General features: G+C 36.7%; 2 protein-coding genes across 2 annotated transcripts; both read left to right on the top strand.

The window, feature by feature from the left end:
• Positions 1 to 564: 564 nt before the first annotated feature.
• On the top strand, positions 565 to 3379 carry LOC115961858 (receptor-like protein 7). Its single transcript, XM_031080766.1, has 3 exons — positions 565 to 1693; positions 1783 to 3280; positions 3337 to 3379. Exons 1-3 carry the CDS (start codon positions 565 to 567, stop codon positions 3377 to 3379), a joined length of 2670 nt encoding a protein of 889 aa, XP_030936626.1.
• Positions 3380 to 5341: 1962 nt separating this feature from the next.
• Positions 5342 to 16412, top strand: LOC115961857. The gene is made up of 5 exons (XM_031080765.1): positions 5342 to 5560; positions 5795 to 5883; positions 8605 to 9763; positions 11352 to 11406; positions 15996 to 16412. The coding sequence occupies exons 3-5, from the start codon at positions 8712 to 8714 to the stop codon at positions 16410 to 16412; spliced, it is 1524 nt and encodes a 507-aa protein (XP_030936625.1). The 5' UTR covers positions 5342 to 5560; positions 5795 to 5883; positions 8605 to 8711.
• Positions 16413 to 21344: the final 4932 nt, after the last annotated feature.

Here is a 21344-nt window from a genome sequence, read left to right as displayed (position 1 = left end):
AAGAATTGAGGTTATTTAGCCACACTGCTACAATAATTTTAAATGTAACAACCTAATGTAGCAATTTGCTAAAAAATTTTAGCAATAGCAACCCAGATGTTGCTTCAATTTTGGTAATTGGGGAGTAAAATAACTTATTTGGAGTTTTGCCCAACTTAATGCTAATACTCTAAGGTGAGGCCCCTGATTTATAGCTTTTCGTAAATTTTAACTAATGAATGATTTTTGAAAATACCCCAATTTTAGTGAATGAGAATATTTTATCAAATTCAATTCTATGATCAAGACCACGTACAACACATGGTTGAATAATAAATTTGCAATATTGTTGTAGTTTTCATAACTCAAGGACTTTGAATGACTTAGAAAAGGAAAATTGAAAGAAAGGTAGAAGACTTTTTTTTAGCAAAAAAAGGTAAAGGACTTTGACTGACTTGGCAGCATATATACATATATAAATATATGTTCATCAATTCCATTCCCATCCCACCTTCCCTTAATGATAAGTGATAACATCAGAAATATTTTTTGTATTTAGCTTTGTTATTATAGGCAGGGTATCAAATGGGGTGTTTAACATGGCAGTATCAAGTCTTGTGTCTACTTTCCTTTCTCTTCTTGCATGCTCCATCGTCTTTTTCTTCTTCCTTGTCTTCAAACTCACAATGTTCTGCTCTACTCCAATTTAATAACTCTTTTTCTATCGATAGTTCCCTTTTTCCTCCTCCTAATAATATTTATCCTCATCTCCCTTTATGTTATACATCTTATCCAAAGACAGCCTCTTGGAAGGAGGATAAGCATTGTTGCAGTTGGGATGGGGTTGACTGTGACAAAAACACAGGCCATGTGATTGGCCTTGACCTAAGTTGTAGTTGGCTCAGTGGCACCATTCATTCCAACAGTACCCTCTTCCTTCTTCGTCATCTCAGGACCTTGAGCCTCGCTGGAAATAACTTCTATCCCTCTCTGATTTCATCTGAGTTTGGCCAGTTTAAGAGTTTGACTCATCTTAACCTTTCTTATTCCTACTTTTCTGGCCAAATCCCATCTGAAATCTCCCAGTTGTCTTCGCTGGTTTCACTCGATCTTTCTTCCACCAATAATATGTTAATTGAAACACCAATATGGAATAACCTGACTCTATTAAGGGAACTTCATCTGGATTACACAGATATGTCCTCAATTAGACCTAAATCTTTGATGAACCTATCTTCCTCTTTGACAACTCTTAGTCTCCATGGTTGTAACTTGCAGGGAAAACTCAAAAATAGCATCCTACTCCTTCCGAGTTTACAAACCCTTGATCTAGGGTCTAATCCGAATCTTAATGTTTCTCTTCCAAAGTCTAATTGGAGTAGTAGTTCCTTGAAATTCTTAGATCTCTCTATGATAAGGTTTTCAGGAGAAATACCTGATTTTATTGGCAATCTAAAGTCCTTGAAGTATTTGGATCTATCTTATTGCAATTTTTCAGGGCCAATTCCAACATTGCTTGGAAACCTCACTCAAATTACTGATCTGATTCTATCATGGAACCGTTTTATTGGGTCAATTCCAACATCACTTGGGAACCTCACACAACTTACTCTTTTGGATCTATCAGCAAATAAGTTTTCTGGAATGATTCCAGCATGTCTTGGGAACCTTACAAAACTTACTTCTTTGTTTCTGTCATCTAATAGTTTCAATGGTGAGATTTAATTGTCCCTTATGTATTTTAGGTGTTTTTGGCAAATGCGTGAAACTAACAATTTTAATTATTGGGGAATATTTCAACAGGTTTGGTGCCGTCCTCACTATTGAACTTGCCAAATCTCTCCACATTATACCTTGATTATAATCAACTTGTTGGTCCCCTTCCTAATCACGTAAGTGGTTTGAATCTAACTCATCTCTCTTTAAGTTCAAATTTCCTAAATGGAACATTGCCATCTTGGTTGTTCAATTTGCCATCTTTGGTGCATTTACACATCTCTAGTAATCAATTCATTGGCGAGATTGGTGAATTCAAGTCCAATTCATTGGAGGAGCTTGGCTTGGGCCATAATAAGCTACAAGGCTCCTTACCTAGGTCAATATCTAGACTTGTGAACCTTACTTTACTATCTCTCCCATCAAATAACTTGAGTATTATGTTGGACTTTGAAATATTTTCAGAGTTAAAAAATCTCCAGTATCTTGATTTTTCAAATAACTTAGTTAGTATCAACAATAATGTCGCCTATACCCTACCCAATCTTAAGCAAATCAACTTGTCTTCTTCCAACATTAGTGAATTCCCAATTTTCTTAAGAACGGCAACAAATTTACAAAACTTAGACCTTTCCAATAACAGTATTTATGGTCAAGCTCCAAGATGGTTGGGGGATATGGGGAGGGATTCATTATATTTTCTTGATCTTTCTTACAACTTGCTTCAAGGACCATTTCTCAATCTAAAATTTCTTGGGCTGCTATACATCTTTATCTCCAATAACAAATTAAGTGGAGAAATCCCTTGCTTAATTTGCAAAATTTCCCTTGAAGTTCTAGACTTATCTCATAACGACTTAAGTGGAACGGTTCCTAAGTGTTTGGTACACTCTAATGTCCTCAAAGTGTTGGATTTGCGAATGAATAGCCTTCATGGTACCATCCCTACGACATTTTACAAGAGAAATGATTTTAGGACTATTAACCTTAATGGCAATCAATTGGAAGGGCCATTGCCACGATCTTTGGCATATTGTACAAACTTGGAAGTTCTAGATCTTGGAAACAATAAGATAAATGGAGTCTTCCCTTATTGGTTAGGAAGTCTTCAAAACTTGCGGGTTCTTGTCATACGATCAAATAGATTTCAAGGTCATATAGGCAATCCTAAAACCAAATTTCCTTTCCCAAATTTGCGAATCATAGACATCTCTAACAATCAGTTTAATGGTCCTTTGCCAAGTAAATATTTCAAACATTTGAATGCCATGATGAGTGTGCATAAAAGTGATGTTGCATTGGATTATATGGGAGAGATGTATTATTCGGATTCAGTGAATGTCATGCTTAAAGGGCATGATACTAAGTTGGTGAGAATCCTAACTGTCTTCACAAGCATTGATTTTTCAAACAATAGATTTACAGGGGAGATGCCAAAGATAATTGGAAGGCTTACATCACTCAAGGGGCTCAACTTTTCTCACAATAACCTTACAGGTTATATTCCATCATCATTTGGAAATTTGACTAATCTTGAATCATTAGACCTCTCTTTCAATAAGCTCAGTGGGGAGATTCCCAATCAGTTGGTAAATCTACAGTGGCTTGAAGTTTTAAAGCTATCGCATAACCAACTTATAGGACACATACCTTCAGGAAAGCAGTTCTATACATTCAACAATGATTCGTACACCGAAAACTTGGGATTATGTGGATTTCCGTTGTCAAGAACTTGCAATAACCATGTGTCACAGCAACCACCACCATCGACCTTGCAAGAAGAAGAAAACTCAGAGCCTGAAAATGGGTTTGGTTGGCAAGCTGTATCGATGGGTTATGGATGTGGAGTGATATTTGGAACATTGATGGGATATCTTATGTTTAAAATTGGAAAGCCAAAGTGGATTGTGAGGATGGTCAAACTAGAGCAACATATCATGCTTAGAAGGCTAAAGAATAATACCCACGGGCGTGGTGGAAGAAAATAACAAGTCAAAACAATTTTTGGGTAGATTTGTTAGAGTTTTTAAAGAAAGTTTCATAGGCATGTTGTAATGTTTTGTAATTCATGGAAATCACTTCAATTTCATGAAACGGTTGGGAGTCCAAGTAGAATGCATTTGTTGTGGGTTTTTTCATTTCTAGATCATGGAATTTTTTCAACCGTGGGGGAAATTACGGACATGCTAGAATCTGACTCCAATGGCAAAGAAGAAACAAAGCTCTCCTCGAACTCCTTCCATGTGTCAGAATTGGGATAAAGATGAAGCTTCCCTTTCAACTTGCTATCTTCATCGTCCTTATTTACTCTCATCTTCTTCATTTTTCAAATAATGGAGATAGCACATAATGGTGATTTAGAAGAATATCAGCCTTCTTTCATGGTCCACAAAGACACAGGACACCATTTGTTGCCAAGGTATGCCTTTGTCTTTATTTACATTTGGGGTTGCCTTTGTCACTTTCTTCTTCTCTCTCTCTCTAAATGTAAAGGATCATTCTTAGGGAAATCAAGCTGCTAAACTTTTTAATTAATATTTATAAAATAAGTATTTGATTTGTTTTCTTTATTTATTTTAATGCAGCTGGTTGGTGTTGTTGCTATTGAAATAATCGGTAGGCCCAAGATTCCTTTCCCCCTTGCAATCTGGTTTTTGATTTTTGCTTGGCTTAGCATCAAATGCCCTGTAACATGCAAGGTTGATGCCTCTGATGTTTTAGAACATATCAATAATCTTTGTGCTCTAGAATATCTCAAGACCCCTAAGTTGACAGTAAGGCCTCAGTCTCTCTTTCTTGATTTTCTTGTTGGGTACCACATCCGTCTATATTTAAATTTTGCTTTTGTTTTTCATGTCCATCTTTATATGATTCTTCGGTGAATGAATTTCTTAAATTTTTATGTTGTGGAAATTTATGATGTTTTTTAATTATAAACTTGCTATCTATGTTGAATGTAAGTATTGTCATTTTTCAACTGAAAAAAGAAAAACGTGAATTCAATTTGACTAAAAATTTAGGATAATTTTGAGATTATATATAGAAGTTGGGTGAGCTATAAGTCAACTTGTAGGTGTAGACTTGATATGATTTCTTCTCCTATTTGCAATCTTCAGGTTTTGATATATGGATGTGGAGTGAAGGTATATATCACTTTTCCTTTTTAGCAATAGTTGGTATGCATTTGGTTAGCTTTCTTCCATGTTTGATTTCAAGGTGAAGCCCATTTTCCCTTGTAATTAATGCATAAAAAGATCTATGCCTACGCGTTGAACCATGTTGTGGGTAGGAGGTAGTGAGATTAATCACATTTAGAAGATGGGCACACCCCATCTAAAGGAATAACCTTTTCTTTCACCAGAGTGTGCTCCAAATTGTTGTATCTAGCATGCCAATAATAACTAATGTTCTAGGCATAGTCCACATAGTGCCGAACAAGCAGAGCATAAAAATCAAAGGTCCTTTGCTATATTATCTATATCATATCATATACTATATATAATAACATAAATTGAGAGAAAGTTGATTCCTATAATTAAGGAAGTGCTGAAAAATAGGATAACTACCTATCTAAAATTAGACACGTATACAACTTTTAAGTAAAGCAGCCGCACAATACAACGTTTGGCCTTTCAAAACTCTGCCATGCTTGCAATTAAAAAAAGGATAAATTAAATAACTGGTTAAAAAAAAAATGTTGCAATTGAAAAAACCCTATCGATTTCTTTTCATCGGACTGCTTAACATTTCTCTCTCTAAACAAAAAAAACAAGCGATATTGTGATACAGAGAAAGGGAAGGATAAAAAAAAAAAATAGGCTTGCAATCTAGTGGAGAATCGTGCGATCAAACGTTTGTCCCAAAGGTATTGAGATATGGAGATAGGGATCGGCCGTTAGGGTCGCCGCCCATATGTTCTGTTTTTAGTTTTAGAAAGTGGGGTTTTTGTTAGGAGATTCATTTGGGTATTATTTATGATTCAGGTATTTTGGTTTGATTGGTTATGATTTAGGTTTTTTGGTTAGGAGTAGCTTTGTTTAATTTATGTAAATAGATGGGTTAGCTTTGGTTTAATCTCTTACCCTATTGTCTTCTTTAGGGCTGCTGTCAATTTAGGGATTTGAGGAGATAGAGATCGGCGCAACCCTGTGGCCAACATAATTGGAACTAAACACAGGCCGACAAAAGGTACGTATCAATTCTCTGAGTTCGAATTTGAATTGAAATTCGAATGTTCATTCTCTTTCTTTAGATGCTTTGTCATGGACAAGAATGGCGGAACCCTAGAAGTGCACAATGTCATCAGGGACAACCTAAGCCGTTAGATGACTTTTCAAGCCTTTTGAATTTCTGCCTCTCCTCTCTCTTTACTGTTTTCTCTCCACTAAAAAAAAAAAATGAAAAACCCATTTGTTCTTTGATATTTAAAATTTCAAATACAATTACAAATCATTTTTGAAAGTATTAATAAATTTTTTTTTAACAACTTAAACCGTTTCACACCGCTTAATAAAAGCCCTAAATTGCTACATCCTCAAACAAACGGCACCTCTTTGTTTTGCTTCTTTTCCTGCTGCACCTATTCTCTAGGCCAGCCTTTTGTTACTTGATGTGTTATACTCTTTACTTTGAATCCACTTTTTTTTAGGTGGCATCAAGAGGTTTAGCCCTTGAAAATGTGTAGGAAAAAACATGTTTGCTGTTTAATAATGGTTGATTGCTCAATGTTGCTGCTCTGCGCATCTATTACCTGAAACTGAAAAGTGTAAAACCTTTTTAATGTTTGTGCTAAAAAATCATGTTCCCTGTTTGATTGTATATTTGTTTAAAGGAATGTATATTTGTTTTAAAGAATCAATGAATTTTTTTTGACAGTAAATTATGTTTTTTTCCCCTTATTGAACTTGATTAAATAGCCAACATATTGCTTAAAATTATGTTGTTGAATATTTAGGGATTAACTGTTACTATTCTTCTGTTTTGAACAAAATTTCAGTAACTGTTACATTCAACTCTGTTCTTCACTTCCCACCTGATCATTTTGACCATAGCCTCTTTAGAAGGTAGTTTTCCTTGATTAATACTAGCATTCCTCTTAAACCAAATATGATACGTAGTAGAGCAGAATGCCAATCTAGACACAATTCTCATCCTTGAGCATAATCTCATGCCAACAGAACTTTGGGATTTTTTGAAGGCACCAGCTCATTATGGTTCACCATATATTCATCGAGAATGAACAATCACAAAACAAGTGATGCCTACGTTCAATTAGCTTTTTACAAAGAACACACTGAGTATCAAGATTAGCACACCATCACTACACATTAAATCTGTTGTGGACATTCTGTTGTGAACCGTTAGGCTTAACCAGCCTATAAACACATGCTTTGGAATTACTTTGGGAAACTAGATGATGATCTTCACAATTTAAACTTGGGGAATTTCTTCCTAATACAGTTTCATGCACCTGCATAAGAATATGTCACTGTTTTCTCAGTAATCCAAATTAGCATATTTTCCCTTCAAAATTAGTTTGTAGTTTAGATACCATAGCTATCCAGTAAAAGCTGCAAGCACCATCTAAATGCTTCAGATTTTGTGGTAATTAGAAGCTACTATAACATACAAAATTATTGTGAAAGCCTTGAGAACCCTTTAAAATGCATGAACCTGCCATCATCTGAATGAGGCTTTTTAATTTATTTATTTTTGTATTTATCTGTTTAATGATTTGTTATAGTAAATATATATAAATGCAGTGGGGCAGTTATACATTTGGATTAAAAATGCAGCAGGCCCAATTTTTTTAGGCAATATAGCATTTGTTTTTGCATTTGTCCAAGATTCCTAACTAACCTAAATTAAGTCAAGTGCTTAAATAATTAGACAAATTAAATGGAATCCAGCAAAACCTGAAGGATATAAAGATGAAAAAAAAATAATCTACGTACCTCTATTGATCCACTAATTCACTAATTGTCTTCGATTAATGTTTTTGATTTGTCCATGGATCTTTATTATTATAGTTTGCTTGAATGCTGATTTTCTTTTTACTTATCTCATACTTTGTCTTACATTTTGTTCATTTACTCTATTTCTATTTCAATTGGCTTTGATTTGCATGTTTTAGCCAGCTTCTGTCTTTACAAATTGATTTTTTCAGCCAATTCTCCCTTTTACTTATTTCACATCCTTACCACTACTTTTTGTTATTCGAATTTGAATTAAAATCCAGATGTTTATTCTCTTTCTTTCAATGTTTTGGCCTCAGATTATAATCTTTGTTTTTCCTACTTTACTAACATTATAATCTTTTCCAATTTGGAATTAGTATATTCTTTGATTATTTACTGCCTTCTTTGAAATAGAAAATTAGAGATAATACTAAACAAAGGTGCACCATGTCATCAGGGACAATCTAAGTCATAAGATGGTCTGCATTCATAGGAATAGGCAGTTGGTAAAAGAAAAATGGCCAAATAAAACCTCTCCCTCCTTCCAATTGTTAATTTGACACCCATTCTGTTTCGCTTCTTTTCTGCAGCACCTATACCCAAGGTCTGCATTTTGTTACTTGATGTGTTATTGATGTAGGACACAATTTACTATTTAATTATTGTAATTTATTATTTTTAGTATTTTTATGTAAAAAACGTTATTTTAGGTTTAGGTGATTTATTTCCTTGTTTTTAGGTGCATTTATTGTTTTTTAGGTCAAATTTGATTCCTATTATGGTTAGGTATCAATTAAGAGTTATTTTAGATTATATTTTCTTGTCTGTCAAGTTTTAAGGAGCCCTTAAATAGGCCCCTTCCAGTTTTATTCTCCTTATGGATTTAGGGAAACCCCTCGTGGATTCGAGGTTTACTACCAGGAACTAACAGTTTAGTTTCTATTCCATTAAGAGAGCATCGTGTGTGCTTTCTTTAGGCTTCCGCGACATCAGTTGGTATCAGAGCCTTAACATACCCTGGTCTGCTGGCTAACCGGTGAGACGGTGACCACCACAACAATGACAGCGGTAACGACGTCAACAACCCAGTCCTCACTAGGGCTGAGTTCCTTAATTTTCATGATGAGAATCACAAATTTTGTGAAAAGAGTCAGCAAATTATGGGTGAAATCAAGCAAAAGATTGCTACTCTTCTTGCTAGGAAATCATCTCACAATGACAATGACCAATATATTCAAAGATGCACCCCTAACTGTAAGAAAATTCCATTCTTTGATGGAGATATGTGTAAGTTGGATTTTATCGATTGGCTTCTTGATTTGGAAGAGTATTTTAATTTTTGGAAGATTTGTGATGAAGAAAAAGTGCGGCTTGCATCTAATAAATTGGACAATGAAGCAGAGGAATGGTGGGAAGACATTCAAATTGATAGAAAGCGGCGGCTCTTGGCAAAGAATGAAGAAGGTATTAATTGATTCATGGTTTCCAAATAACTATTATGATATACTAGATTATACAAGTGTTGATTATAAATCTGTATATTCATATGAAAATCAATATGTTCAAAACATGAAAGGTCAAAACCAAAATTATCACAGCCAAGTCCATGTGTTAAATAAAGGAAAGGGTTTAAGGGTTGAGAAGAAGCAGCCTATTACTAAAGAAAAATTTGAAGTGGTTAAAAAAGGTCAAGACTTTCAACAAGTTGATGAATTGAAACTTGAAAAGAAGATTGAGTTGATTGTGGAAGATCACAGAAATCAAGAGATAGTAATTATTGAGAATATTGTGGAAGATCCACTTGAGGTCAAAGGTGAGGACGAGTCAATCACCCACAACCCCCAGGTTTCGGTTGATTTATTGAAGACGACTACACAATATGTTGATTTTCTTGGAGTAGAAAATTTTAATTTTATTATCAACCCATTTTTGATTGATGTTGCAAATAAATTGAAAGTAGATGAGAAGAAATTTTATGCTACACTTTATGAAGGATTTAAGTTTCAGAGCCTAATCAAGTTATTAAAGCATTTGAAGTATTTGTTTATTTGGAGCGGAAGATTTCAGATTTCAAAGGTGAACTCGAGGATGAGTTTGTTTCAAGTGGAGGGGTCTGATGTAGGACACAATTTACTATTTAATTATTGTAATTTATTATTTTTGGTATTTTTATGTAAAAACGTTATTTTAGGTTTAGGTGATTTATTTCCTTGTTTTTAGGTGCATTTATTGTTTTTTAGGTCAAATTTGATTCCTGTTATAGTTAGATATCAATTAAGAGTTATTTTAGATTATATTTTATTGTCTGTCAAGTGTTAAGGAGCCCTTAAATAGGCCCCTAAGTTTGTAAACGTTTTTGATAGTTTCTTATCAATAAACATAGACATTTTGTCAAATTTTCTTCTGGTGGATTCCAGTTTTATTCTCCTTGTGGATTCAGGGAAACCCCTCGTGGATTCGAGGTTTACTACCAGGAACTAACAGTTTAGTTTCTGTTCCATTAAGAGAGCATCGTGTGTGCTTTCTTTAGGCTTCTGCGACATCAGTTATACTCTTTATTTTGATGCTTTCTTCTTGATTTATCGTAATCCTTTTTTTTTTTTTTTTTGGGTGGCATCATGAGGTTTAGCCCTTCAATATGTGTAGAAAAAAACATGTTCGTCGTTCAATAATCGTATATTTTTTAGCATTTTATTTTTTTCAATATTTTTAGGTTTTGGTGTTTTGGGCTGCTCTAAATAAGTATATGATTCATAAAGTGTTTCATGTTCACATAATTTTTCATATGTGCATGCATCCACCCTTTGGTGTTAGTTCTTGAGTTTTTATTGAAAATTTTACTTCGCAACCCAATGAAGAGATAAAAAGAAGGTAGTGGGCTGATTTTCTATTGATGAGTAATGGAATTTTAGAGACGTGCTTTAGCAATACAACATTTTGAATCAAAAGAAGGGATCACATCAGGTTTTACTTTCTCTGCTAACAGAGGTTATATTTACCTTTTCCCCTTATTTCCTTTTTTTTTTTTCCCTAATTTCTTGAGTTCTGTTTTGTTTTTTTTTTCTTGAATGGATTATGTTTTGTCGATGGCTACATGCTAAGGGGAGAGCTTTTGTTTTGTTTTTGATATAATTTGTAGTGTAGTTTTTTGGCCTTTTAGAATCTGAAAGTTACTGAATACTTAAAATGAGGGGTTCGTTTTTGTGATCACATGATTATTACACTTCTTTTTTTTTCTTTTGCATCCTATTGATCTTATGCTACAGGAATTGATATTAACCTTCAAAGAAAAAAAAAATTATTTGTGAGTTTCCTGTCATTTTCTTAAAGATTATGGTGCATTCTAATCTGGGCTCAGTTCAGAAACTGAGGCACCACTTGGTTGATGGCAAAAAATAAATTACGTGAAGAATAAAATTTTTAATATTATTTTCCAGTTAGATACCTACTTGACTCTTTTTTGGTTCTTGATTTAGTTTTGGTTGATTGGATGAGGTTTGATCCTTCAGTAATTTCAGATTTTGTTTGTTCATTTCTCCGGTGCATTTTAATCAATGGTTATTTCTGTGTGCAAAAGAATCCTCTTTTGTAACAGGGGACTTTGTTTTTATCACTTTTCAGAACTATATTGTAATTTCTGACATGTAACTTTCTGAATTCTGAACTAAATTTTGTGGGCTATGTATGCTTGTGGTGCAGTGGGTATTCTTTGCTTAGTGATCCCCAGTACAACAAAGTACTTACCAATGCTTTGGTCATTTAGTTGACTCCTTACTGCCAGTCTGTACTTGCTATCATGCTAGTAAAAACAAGAGTTTCAGCCGGTTTTAACTATTATTGGATTTGAACCAATGACTTACCGCTTACTATTCAAGGGGAGGTGGAACGCTAACAAAGAGAAAGCATTATCACTATTCAAAACTGTTTTCCATCCTACCTGATCTGCTGTTTTTGAAGAGCGATTGAAATTGTAAAACTTTGAAATCTGAAAGTGTAATGTATTTTGTTGTTGTAACTTTATGGTTGCTGGTGGCTGAATTTTCATTTATAAAACAATGAATGTGATTGCTATTAAATTGACAAAAATTGCATGTAATTCATTTAGTAGATCATGTTTGGTTGGAGGACACCTCTTATACTTAGAGTTTCACACTGTAGAATACATTCAAAGATAGTGTGCAACAGCTAATGTGGCATGACCACAAAGCTAAAGCTGCAAAGGGGTATCAAAGATTTGATTGATTTACAGATTCTTCTCAATAATGCTTAAAAATTTGCTAAAAATTCTATTGCACCAATAAAATATGGACATCAAATCATGGTTAAAGACCATTTTAGACCATTTTAAAATCTGTCTGTCAAGTATACACTAACAGCATGTATGGAAATACAATGGTTGACATTCAGATTTATCTAAAACTAAGCAAATGGTATTCTGCAACATTTCGTTTCCAATTATTGTCTGGAACTGTTAAGGTTGTTTTCTTATTAATCAAGGCTAGCTAAGTACACTACAACTCATTACTTATCCCAAAAAAAAGGAAAAAAAAGTATAGTACGACTCATTATAAAAGAACAAAGGAGAGATGCCTTTTAACTAAATTAGAATGTTCAGGTAATTAGCCATGTTAAAAGAACATAGAATCGCTACATAACATGAAGAAAAGTTAGCTTCAGAGATTAGATTCATGTCCCCAGAAATTTTTGCCCCTACACTTCCGATTTGAATCATCCATTATCCCAGTATGGGATCTCATACCTGCATAATGCATGAATGGTCCAATTTATGCGATGTAAACAATACATTGTAAGGGATATGCTACTTCCACTAATGTTATTGAGTGGATTTAAGAAGCAAGTATAAACATGTGCATGTCTTTATGTTTGCGTATTGGAGGACAGAGAGGGGCACAGTTGTATAGAAGGCAACCAGATTTCTGTGAAGCACTAAGTATAATTTTTCTCAAATGGGAATCTATGTAATACAAGTATTTTCCTTTTTTTTATATTTATATTTTTAAATTATTGAAGGATTATCTTTTAAGGACCTTTCCAAACAAACAGATTGAGCATATATGCCGTAAAACCAATTGCTTTGTGGACATTTGCAAGATTTCGATAGTTCAAGACTTAATAATTTATTAACCCTTGATAAGGAGGGTATAATGCTGTCATATTATAAAAAAAATTAAAGTTTTAATCAAGAATTATATTACTCGGCAAGCCAAATTTTTATCTACCATGATAACCATTTGGAATAGTTTTTAACTTTCAACTTTAAGCTTTTTAACTTATTCGCTTACGTACATTCTCATAAAATCCCAAGATTTTTTAGATACAAATATATTACTGCCTTTTTAAAAAAAAATAAAAAATAAAAAATGCAAAGATAATACATATAAGAGAGATACAAATATTTAATTTTTAATTTTGAGTAAAGTGAATTACAGAGTGTAAAAATTGAAGAATCCAAATCCAACTAGATTCTAAATTGGATTTCAATTTTTCACCACGTATCCATTTTTTTATATTTAATTTTTGAGGCAACTGAATTATTGGATGAAAAAATCGAAAAGTCTAAATCCTATTAAATTCTATAAATATATATATATATATATATATATATATAATATGAGAAACCATTACATATTTTAGAATTGTATCGTTTAAAAAAAATATAAGATAATACTACGTATAATTTGAATCTCTTCCAAAAAAAATGTATAATTGTGATTGTTTTTAATTATACCCGTGCATAATGAAAAGGCATGTCTGTTTTATTTCAATGTAATTTGTCAGGATTCTTCGAAAATACCACCAAAGTTTGGGTTGTAATGACTAAGAGTCTTTAGAATGTATAGTAATAATAATTACTTGGTAAATGGAATTATGGAATTTTTTGGATTAATTAAACAAACAAATTGATAACTAACGTATCTTACAAACTTTGCAACAAATTTTTCTTTAAAAATTGATTTTATTAGCCAAATTTCTCTTATACTCATGAGATTTCAAATGATCCCGCGCATTGTGCGGGTTAAACACTAGTATATCTAAAAGCTGAAGCGTAACTGTGGGGACATGTTTTGCAATCCAAGCCCAAAGTGTGTGGGATATTGGCCCAGTGAGCCCAGTACAATAAATTTGTTGAGAGTGGATTAAAGAACTAGGCCCTAATGAATTAGACAACGGTTAATATGGAATTAGATGACAATCAAGCACAAATAAGAGGTACTGATATGAATGAACTTACTGTCTGAGGAGGTCATTTTTCATATAAATCAACTAAACAGAGTACACGTACAATTTTGATTGCTACAATAGTCTTTCTCTATTTTTTCGATCCCCTTCCTCTGGGGTCTCTACTCTCAATTATACTACATCTCTTCCTTCATTTTTACCCTACACGTGGACAGTTGATGGTTTATGCTGATACTTGTCCCGTCAGCCTCCTCTAGAAGTCTTTGGGGATGGTTGTAAGGTTGAAAAAATACTGTTCAGAGATCACTTCCTCATTAATGCGGCCAGAGAGTTAGCTACAGAGCATTCAATGCGGTGGTAGCAGCTTTCCCTTAGATATTTTTGGGTTCCCATCTTTCTTGTATGTTTATGGCGCACGTCCCTATCACTAGAACTTCCTGGAAGGTCACTTTGATCATTAGGATCTATATCTGATATGTGTTTAGCTTATCCGAGGAGATATTCCTCCTCGGACCACTTTCCCATTTGTATCTTGCTCATTAAGTCTTGAGTCTGAACCATTCACTTCCATTCGTTCGTCCTCAGACTACTCACGCTCTCAGCCAAGGCCCAAGGCCCAATATATGATTTGAGCCCTTAACCCTACAATAGCCCCTCAAAACTTCGATTTTTTCCTCTCATCCGAGGAGAAAACTAGGGTTTTGAATTTTTAAGAGTTAATTCTACTTGATCCTTTGATTTACATGCGTGAGAGTGCCGTTTCATGCACCCCATAATTGCCACTGACGCTTCGAAGCCCGCAAGGTGCCATTAATTGCTCCAGGCAGAGCTTTGTTCCCCAAATCTAACGGTGAGGCACAGATCCAACGGTTGATCTTTCTCTTGGAATTTTGAGCGGGATAACTCCCACTCATTTTCACCTTCTATATAAAGCCTTGAGGGAAATCATTTTCCCCTCATTTTACGAATTTTCAAGTTCTCCAGAGATCTCAAGCATTCCAACTCACTAAACTCTCTACACTCCTAAGTTTCCCTAATTCTTTTCCTTAAGAAATCTCCAACAGATTTTTCTATAGGTTCAGGGTTTAATACACTCACTTGCTTTCGTAAGTATCTATCTCTTTAAACTTTCTTTTTCTCCTCGGCCTTCTTTCTTTTTTAGAAAACTTCCTTCGCGTCATCTACGTTTGCTTAGATGGGTAGATTCAAGCACTTAGTAGACTCTCCGGCCGATATGGAGGGTTTTAGGGCCAAATACCTTATCCCACAGGGAGTAGGCCTACAATATTGTGCCCGGGACCAAATACTTACAAATAGAGAGGAGGGTGAAGTTGTCATTCCAATGATCACCTTTATAGAGGGAGGAATGACACTTCCCATGGGTAGGATAACCGAGACTAACTGCTCAATCACAGGTTGTGTCCCCATTAGTGCGCACCTAACCTGTTTAGAGTCCTAGGGAACGTAGATGCTTTGAACGATTAAATGAACTTAGGGCTCACATGGCACGACATTGTTCACATGTATGAGTGTCATTCCCTTGCTAGCATGGGATATTCCCTCAAGTCCCAGTCCGATGTTGTTAGATTGATATCCTACCTTCCTAAGTCCAACAAAGGCTTGAAGGATGACTATCTAGTCGCCTCCAAGGAGTGGCACGACGGTTTTCATTGCCTATTTCGGGTGAGAAAACTAGGTGGGGTACCCTAGGATTAGGTCCCTTAGCAAGGACTTTAGCCTTCATAGTTTTTTTTTTTTTTTTTTTTTTTTTTTTTTTTTTTTTTTTTTTAACTCTGCCTTAACATTTCGTCTTCTTGGATAATAGTTTTTATTGATCTAACCACAATTTCCTCCTCAGATGTTTTTGCAGATAAAAACCACGTTGCTCCGAAACTCAGTTTGGTCAATGTACTGGGTCTTAACAAATTACTGAGATCTGAGATATTCATAAGTGAAGACAGACAGCTACGGGCCGCTCACCTAATTTTGGATTACAAGCCTATGTCTTGCATATTTCAGGACATAGGCCAGACAATAAGGGTTGGTGACCCTAGATTAGCACGCATAGACGTCTCTAAGCCAGGGTTTTTGGCTCGGAAAGACCTTCCACTTGTTGAGCTGCCCATTCAACGTGTCCTTTAGGAAGTAGCCACTCCGAGAGAGGAGACAACTTCTACACACGTATCCCTCGAGGCCGAGATCGACCAATTCCACCTTGAGGAGGAAGGTGAAGTGCCAAAAAGGCCGGTAGAGCTCTCGGACTCTGAGGCCGATTTTGATAGATTTTTTGCTACCCATTCTCCAAGGTTAATAGTTGCTCGAGTTGATACTAGCTCAGAAGATGAAGAAGAAGGTATGGACTTGAAGCAAATGACCAGTTTAAAGGGTTTATTGCCCAACAAGAACAAGGGGTCAGCTTCGAAAGAAGTCCCCAAGACCCAAGTTCCTCTGAATCTCCCCCTTCCTCCTCTCCCTGTGACCGCGGTGGGACTACTCCCTAATCCCGATTTAAAAAAGAAAAGAAAAGAAAAGTACAGGAAGTGGAGGAGGGGGAGGTGATTCCTCCGAAGGGGGTAAAACAGCCCAAAAACGTTAAAGATAAAAGGGCTCCCTCTGTGGAGAGCCGTGAGGAGTCCGGTGGTGCTGAAGTGCGCTAAGGGCCGCGCATTTGGGCCCCTCGGCTAGAGTTGGAGGGTGTTCCCATTCCTTGGGATGCCACGATCTGGGAGTTTCAAAGGACGCACGTCACCCACCTCCCCGAGGCCTTAGAGCAGCCTCTTCTCCTCCCTAGAGATATGGAGGGCCTCAAGCGTACCAGGCAACCGGACCTGTTTATGTCATTGAAAAGGGACCTTGCAATGGTAAGTCAGTCAACATCCTTTTTTGTTAAATACTAAGATGCACATTTATTCATATATGTATATATTTTTTATGACCCCTTTGTTGCTTTTATGTAAGTTACCCAGCAAATTTATGTAGATGAGAAGTGGGTCAGGAATGCCCGTGACAAGGTTAAGGCTGAGGCCCACTCCTGTTTTGAGGTTGAGAAGGCTCTTGGAGCCTTGAGAGAAGAGCATAAAGAGCTGGGCAATAAGCTGACCATCGCCGAAAGGGAATGTTCGAGTGTCCTGGCTGGTCTGAAAAACGCTGAGGCCTAAGCCGTGGACCAGCGTAAACTGCTCTACACAATGAAACTTGATTTGGCCACTCAGAAACAGCTAGTTATAGATCTCAAGGACGAGCTGCAGAAGGTCAAGGATGCAGCTAAAGAGGCAGCTTGGGTGGCTAAAGAAGCTACTGAAGCTGCAGAGAGAGCATCCTACGAACGTGGGGTGGAGGATACAGAGAACAGATTGGCTAAGGAGGTGGCCGAAGTGTGCAGGGATTACTGCACTAAGACTTGGATAAAGGTGCTTAATAGTGCAGGGGTCCCTGCTGACTCCAAACTGAGGAAGGTTGAGAGCATATTCTTTCCTGAACATATCCGAGAAGCTCCAGCGGACCTTCCTTCCACTGCTCTACCCCTCCTTCCTCCTGAGTAGGTCTCTAGTATTCAAGATCCTACTTTTGATGCTGAAGCCTCCACAAGGGTAGGTAAGGGTAAGGAGGCCCTGCCTTCAGCCAAAGATACTCAACCCGAGGATGCCCTTAAAATTAAGGATGTAGTCTCCCAGGCTAAAGAAGCTGAGTCTAAGTCCAAGGTTGGGGATGCTAAGCTTAAGGCAGCTGATTCCAAAGAGGGCCCTCAACCAACAAAGAAATAGTTGTAGGATTTTTCTTTATTATTATTATTATTATTTTTTTGTCATTTTCTTTTCTTGTGGTTTCTGCCACCACTTGTAATGTATCCTCCTTTTGATTAATGAATGGACTTTTCTTTCTACCTCTTGTGCAAATAAACTTGAACTATTGCCACTCTAGCTTTAATAAAAACTAACAACAATGCCCTGCTACCAGTGTAAGTAATTTGACTAAGTACCAACAATAAAGAGATTTACCCCATATTTGTACTGTGAATTGCTCCTTCTACAATGATGGCTGAATCTAATAAAGATAAGTAATAAACTTTGTAAAGAATAAAAGGGGGAGATATTCTTCACTCTGCTCAACACTTAGATAAATAATTAAGGACTTTAACTTACTCAGAGCTACCAATCTAAGGAGTTGGTTATAATCTTGGATCTGTCTTGACACTTAGTGAGAAACAAATAGATATCATAGATTGTTAATTTTTCCAAAGTATGTGGTCCGAGAAACCATGCATAACTAAGGTTCTGTTTGACACTTGGAAGAATGCCAATAAGTATTAATTTAGCCAAAACATGTGGTCTAGGGAGCCAAAGTATGTGGTCCGAGGGACCAGGTATAGCTAAGGTTCTGTTTAATACTTATAAAGATGCCATTGAGTGTTAATTTTACCAAAGTATGTGGTCCGAGGGACCCAGCATGACTAATGTTTTGTTTAACATTTACAAAGATGCCATAGTGTGTTAATTTTATCAAAGTATGTTGTCCGAAGGACCAGGCATGACTAAGGTTCTGTTTAACACTTATAAAGATGCCATAGTGTGTTAATTTTACCAAGGTATGTGGTCCGAGGGACCAGGCATGATTAAGGTTCTATTTAACACTTATAAAGATGCCATAGTGTGTTAATTTTACCAAAGTATATGATTCGAGGTACTAGGCATGATTAAGGTTCTGTTTAACACTCATAAAGATGCCATTGATTTGGAAGTACAATGCCTTTACACAATAAATAAACATATTGACAAAGGAAACTTTCATTAATAGTAATACATTTTCAGGTTGTTTATATTCCAAGGGCGTGGTATTACGTTCATCTAAATTTTCAAGAAAGTATGCTCTTATACCAGCCACCGAGGTGATGCGATATGGCCCTTCCTAATTAGGTCCCAGCTTTCCCCATGCTGGGTTTTTTGTAGTACCTAGAACTTTTCTCACCACCAAGTCACCAGGCACTAATGGCCTTAGCTTTACATTGACATCATAACCTTGCTTGAGTTTGTGTTGGTAGTATGCCAATTGAACCATTACACTTTCTCTTCTTTCTTCAATAAACTCTAAGCGGTAGTATGCCAATTGAACCATTACACTTTCTCTTCTTTCTTCAATAAACTCTAAGCTCTTTTTTAGTGATTCATTGTTAATGCTCGGATTGAATAAGCTGGTCCTCAGCGTTGGGAAGCCAGTTTCTAAAGGAATAACAGTCTCAGCTCCATAAGTCATTGAAAAAGGAGTCTCCCCGACTGACCTGCGAGGAGTGGTTCAATATGCCTTCTACCCACTTTCCCTTTGCATCATCCAACCTCTTTTTGAGTCCATTAACTATGACCTTGTTAACAGCCTCGGCTTGTCCATTCCCTTGGGGATAAGCTGGGGTAGAATATCTATTCGTAATTCCCAAATCACAGCAGTATCTCCTGAAAGATTTGTTATCAAACTGAAGGCCATTGTCCGAGATGAGGGTATGAGGGACCTCGAACTGGGTGACAATGTTTTTCCATAAAAACTTCTTGGTGTCCACATCTCTGATATTCACCAAGGGCTCAACTTCAACCCATTTAGTAAAGTAGTCTGTGCCAACTAGAAAATACCTCTTGTTCCCTGCTGCCTTGGGGAAAGAGTCAACGATATCTAAGCCCCATTAAACAAATGGCCAAGGGCTGGATAGGGGGTTAAGGACTCCTCTTGATTGATGTATATTTGGTGCAAATATTTGGCATTGATCACACTTCTTCACATATTCTTGCGCTTCTTTCTGCATATTTAGCTATCAATAGCCTTGAGTGATGGCTTTGTGAGACAAAGATCTGCCTCCTGTATGGCTTCCACAAATCCCTTCATGTAACTCCTTAAGGAGTAGCTTTGATGCCTCAGGGTGAATGTAGAGTAGATATGGCCTAGAAAAAGAGCGCTTGTACAATTTTTGGTCCTCGGATAGCCATAAACGAGGCGCCTTTCTTCGTACTTTGTCAGCTTCTGATTTATCCTCCGGCAAGATGTCATCTCTTAAGAATAGTACTATGAGATCCATCTAGCTAGGCCTTACTCTAACTTGGTGAACATGGACCACCTCTCCTTTTACCTCCGTGGGTTTGTACAAGTCTTCTATAAGGATAACCCGAGGTAAACTCTGCGCCGAGGAGGTTGCAAGCATGGTTAGGGAATCAGCATGTGTGTTTCCACTTCTAGGGATGTGCAGCAGGTTGAATGATTCAAATCTTGATTGCAAATGCCTAACTTGACTTAAGTACCCTTGCATTCTCTCATCTCTTGCTTCTAGCTCGCCCTTCACTTGGCTAACAACCAATCTTGAGTCCGAGAACATCTTTACTGCTTTTCCCCCCATTATTTGAACTATGGACATTCCTTCCAGCAAAACTTCATATTCAGCCTCATTATTTGTAGCCGAGAAGCCTAGTCTTAGTGACTTTTCAATGGTGATTTGTTCAGGAGAAACTAGAACTAGCCCCACTCTGGAGCCCATTTGATTTGCTGCACCATCCACATATATCTTCCAGAATAAAGGTTCTTGCTGGGAGATTGTGCCAACTGATTTTCCATCCATGCTCTGTGTCACTACCATTTCCTCTAATAAAGGTTCAGCAAACTCGACCACCAGATCCGCGAGGACCTGGTCCTTAACAGAGGTACGAGGCATGTGCTTGATGTCAAAAGCCCCTAGAACTGTGCCCCATTTAGCAATCCTCCTCATGTAATCAGCACTTTGACGTATAGACCTGAGCGGAAGCTAAGTTAGGACAACAACTGTGTGTGCTTGGAAGTAATGGGGAAGCTTTCGTGTAGCATGCACCATCGCCAAAATGGCTTTCTCCAGTGGTAAATAACGAACCTCGGTCTCAAGTAATGACTTGCTCACATAGTAAACTGGCTGTTGTATGCCACTGTCAACTCGTATCAACACCAAACTTACAGCATGAAGGGGCCACAATGATATAAGCAAACAAGACCTCATCCACCTCAAGACTAGACATGATAGGTGGCCGAGATAGATATTCTTTAAGTTTTTGGAAGGCCAAAGCACACTCATCGGTCCACTCAAATCCCTTCCATTTATTCATCAAGAGGAAGAAGGGTCTACACCTATCCATTGATCGAGAAATAAATCGGTTCAAGGCAGTAGTCATTCTAGTAAGCTTCTGGACCTCTTTAGGATTTCGAGGTGGTTGTAAACTGTTAACGGCTTTGATTTGATCCGGATTGACCTCGATTCCCCTGTGAGTTACCATGTAGCCCAAGAACTTGCTTGATCCCACACTAAATGAGCACTTGGAAGTGTTTAGGCACAACTTGTGTTTCCTCAGAATTTCAAAGATGTTTCCGAGGTCTCCCACATGCTTAGACACCACTTTTCTCTTCACCACCATGTCGTCTATATAGACTTCAATACTTTTGCCCAACTATGGTTCAAATATTTTCGTCATCATCCTTTGATATGTAGACCTT

The sequence above is a fragment of the Quercus lobata genome, chromosome 9, assembly GCF_001633185.2.
Source record: "Quercus lobata isolate SW786 chromosome 9, ValleyOak3.0 Primary Assembly, whole genome shotgun sequence".
Lineage (NCBI taxonomy): Eukaryota > Viridiplantae > Streptophyta > Magnoliopsida > Fagales > Fagaceae > Quercus > Quercus lobata.
Note: the sequence above shows the minus strand (reverse complement) of the source record. Positions and strands in the feature narration are given on the sequence as shown.

Coding starts and splice junctions, on each gene's coding strand:
- LOC115961858 (XM_031080766.1), top strand. CDS start 565: ATGGGGTGTTTAACATGGCAGTATCAAGTCTTGTGTCTACTTTCCTTT. Junction 1,694..1,782: donor GTCATCTAATAGTTTCAATG/GTGAGATTTAAT, acceptor ATATTTCAACAG/GTTTGGTGCCGTCCTCACTA. Junction 3,281..3,336: donor AGTGGGGAGATTCCCAATCA/GTTGGTAAATCT, acceptor ACCAACTTATAG/GACACATACCTTCAGGAAAG.
- LOC115961857 (XM_031080765.1), top strand. CDS start 8,712: ATGACAGCGGTAACGACGTCAACAACCCAGTCCTCACTAGGGCTGAGT. Junction 9,764..11,351: donor AGTTTGTTTCAAGTGGAGGG/GTCTGATGTAGG, acceptor CTTGTGGTGCAG/TGGGTATTCTTTGCTTAGTG. Junction 11,407..15,995: donor AAGTACTTACCAATGCTTTG/GTCATTTAGTTG, acceptor CGTGTCCTTTAG/GAAGTAGCCACTCCGAGAGA.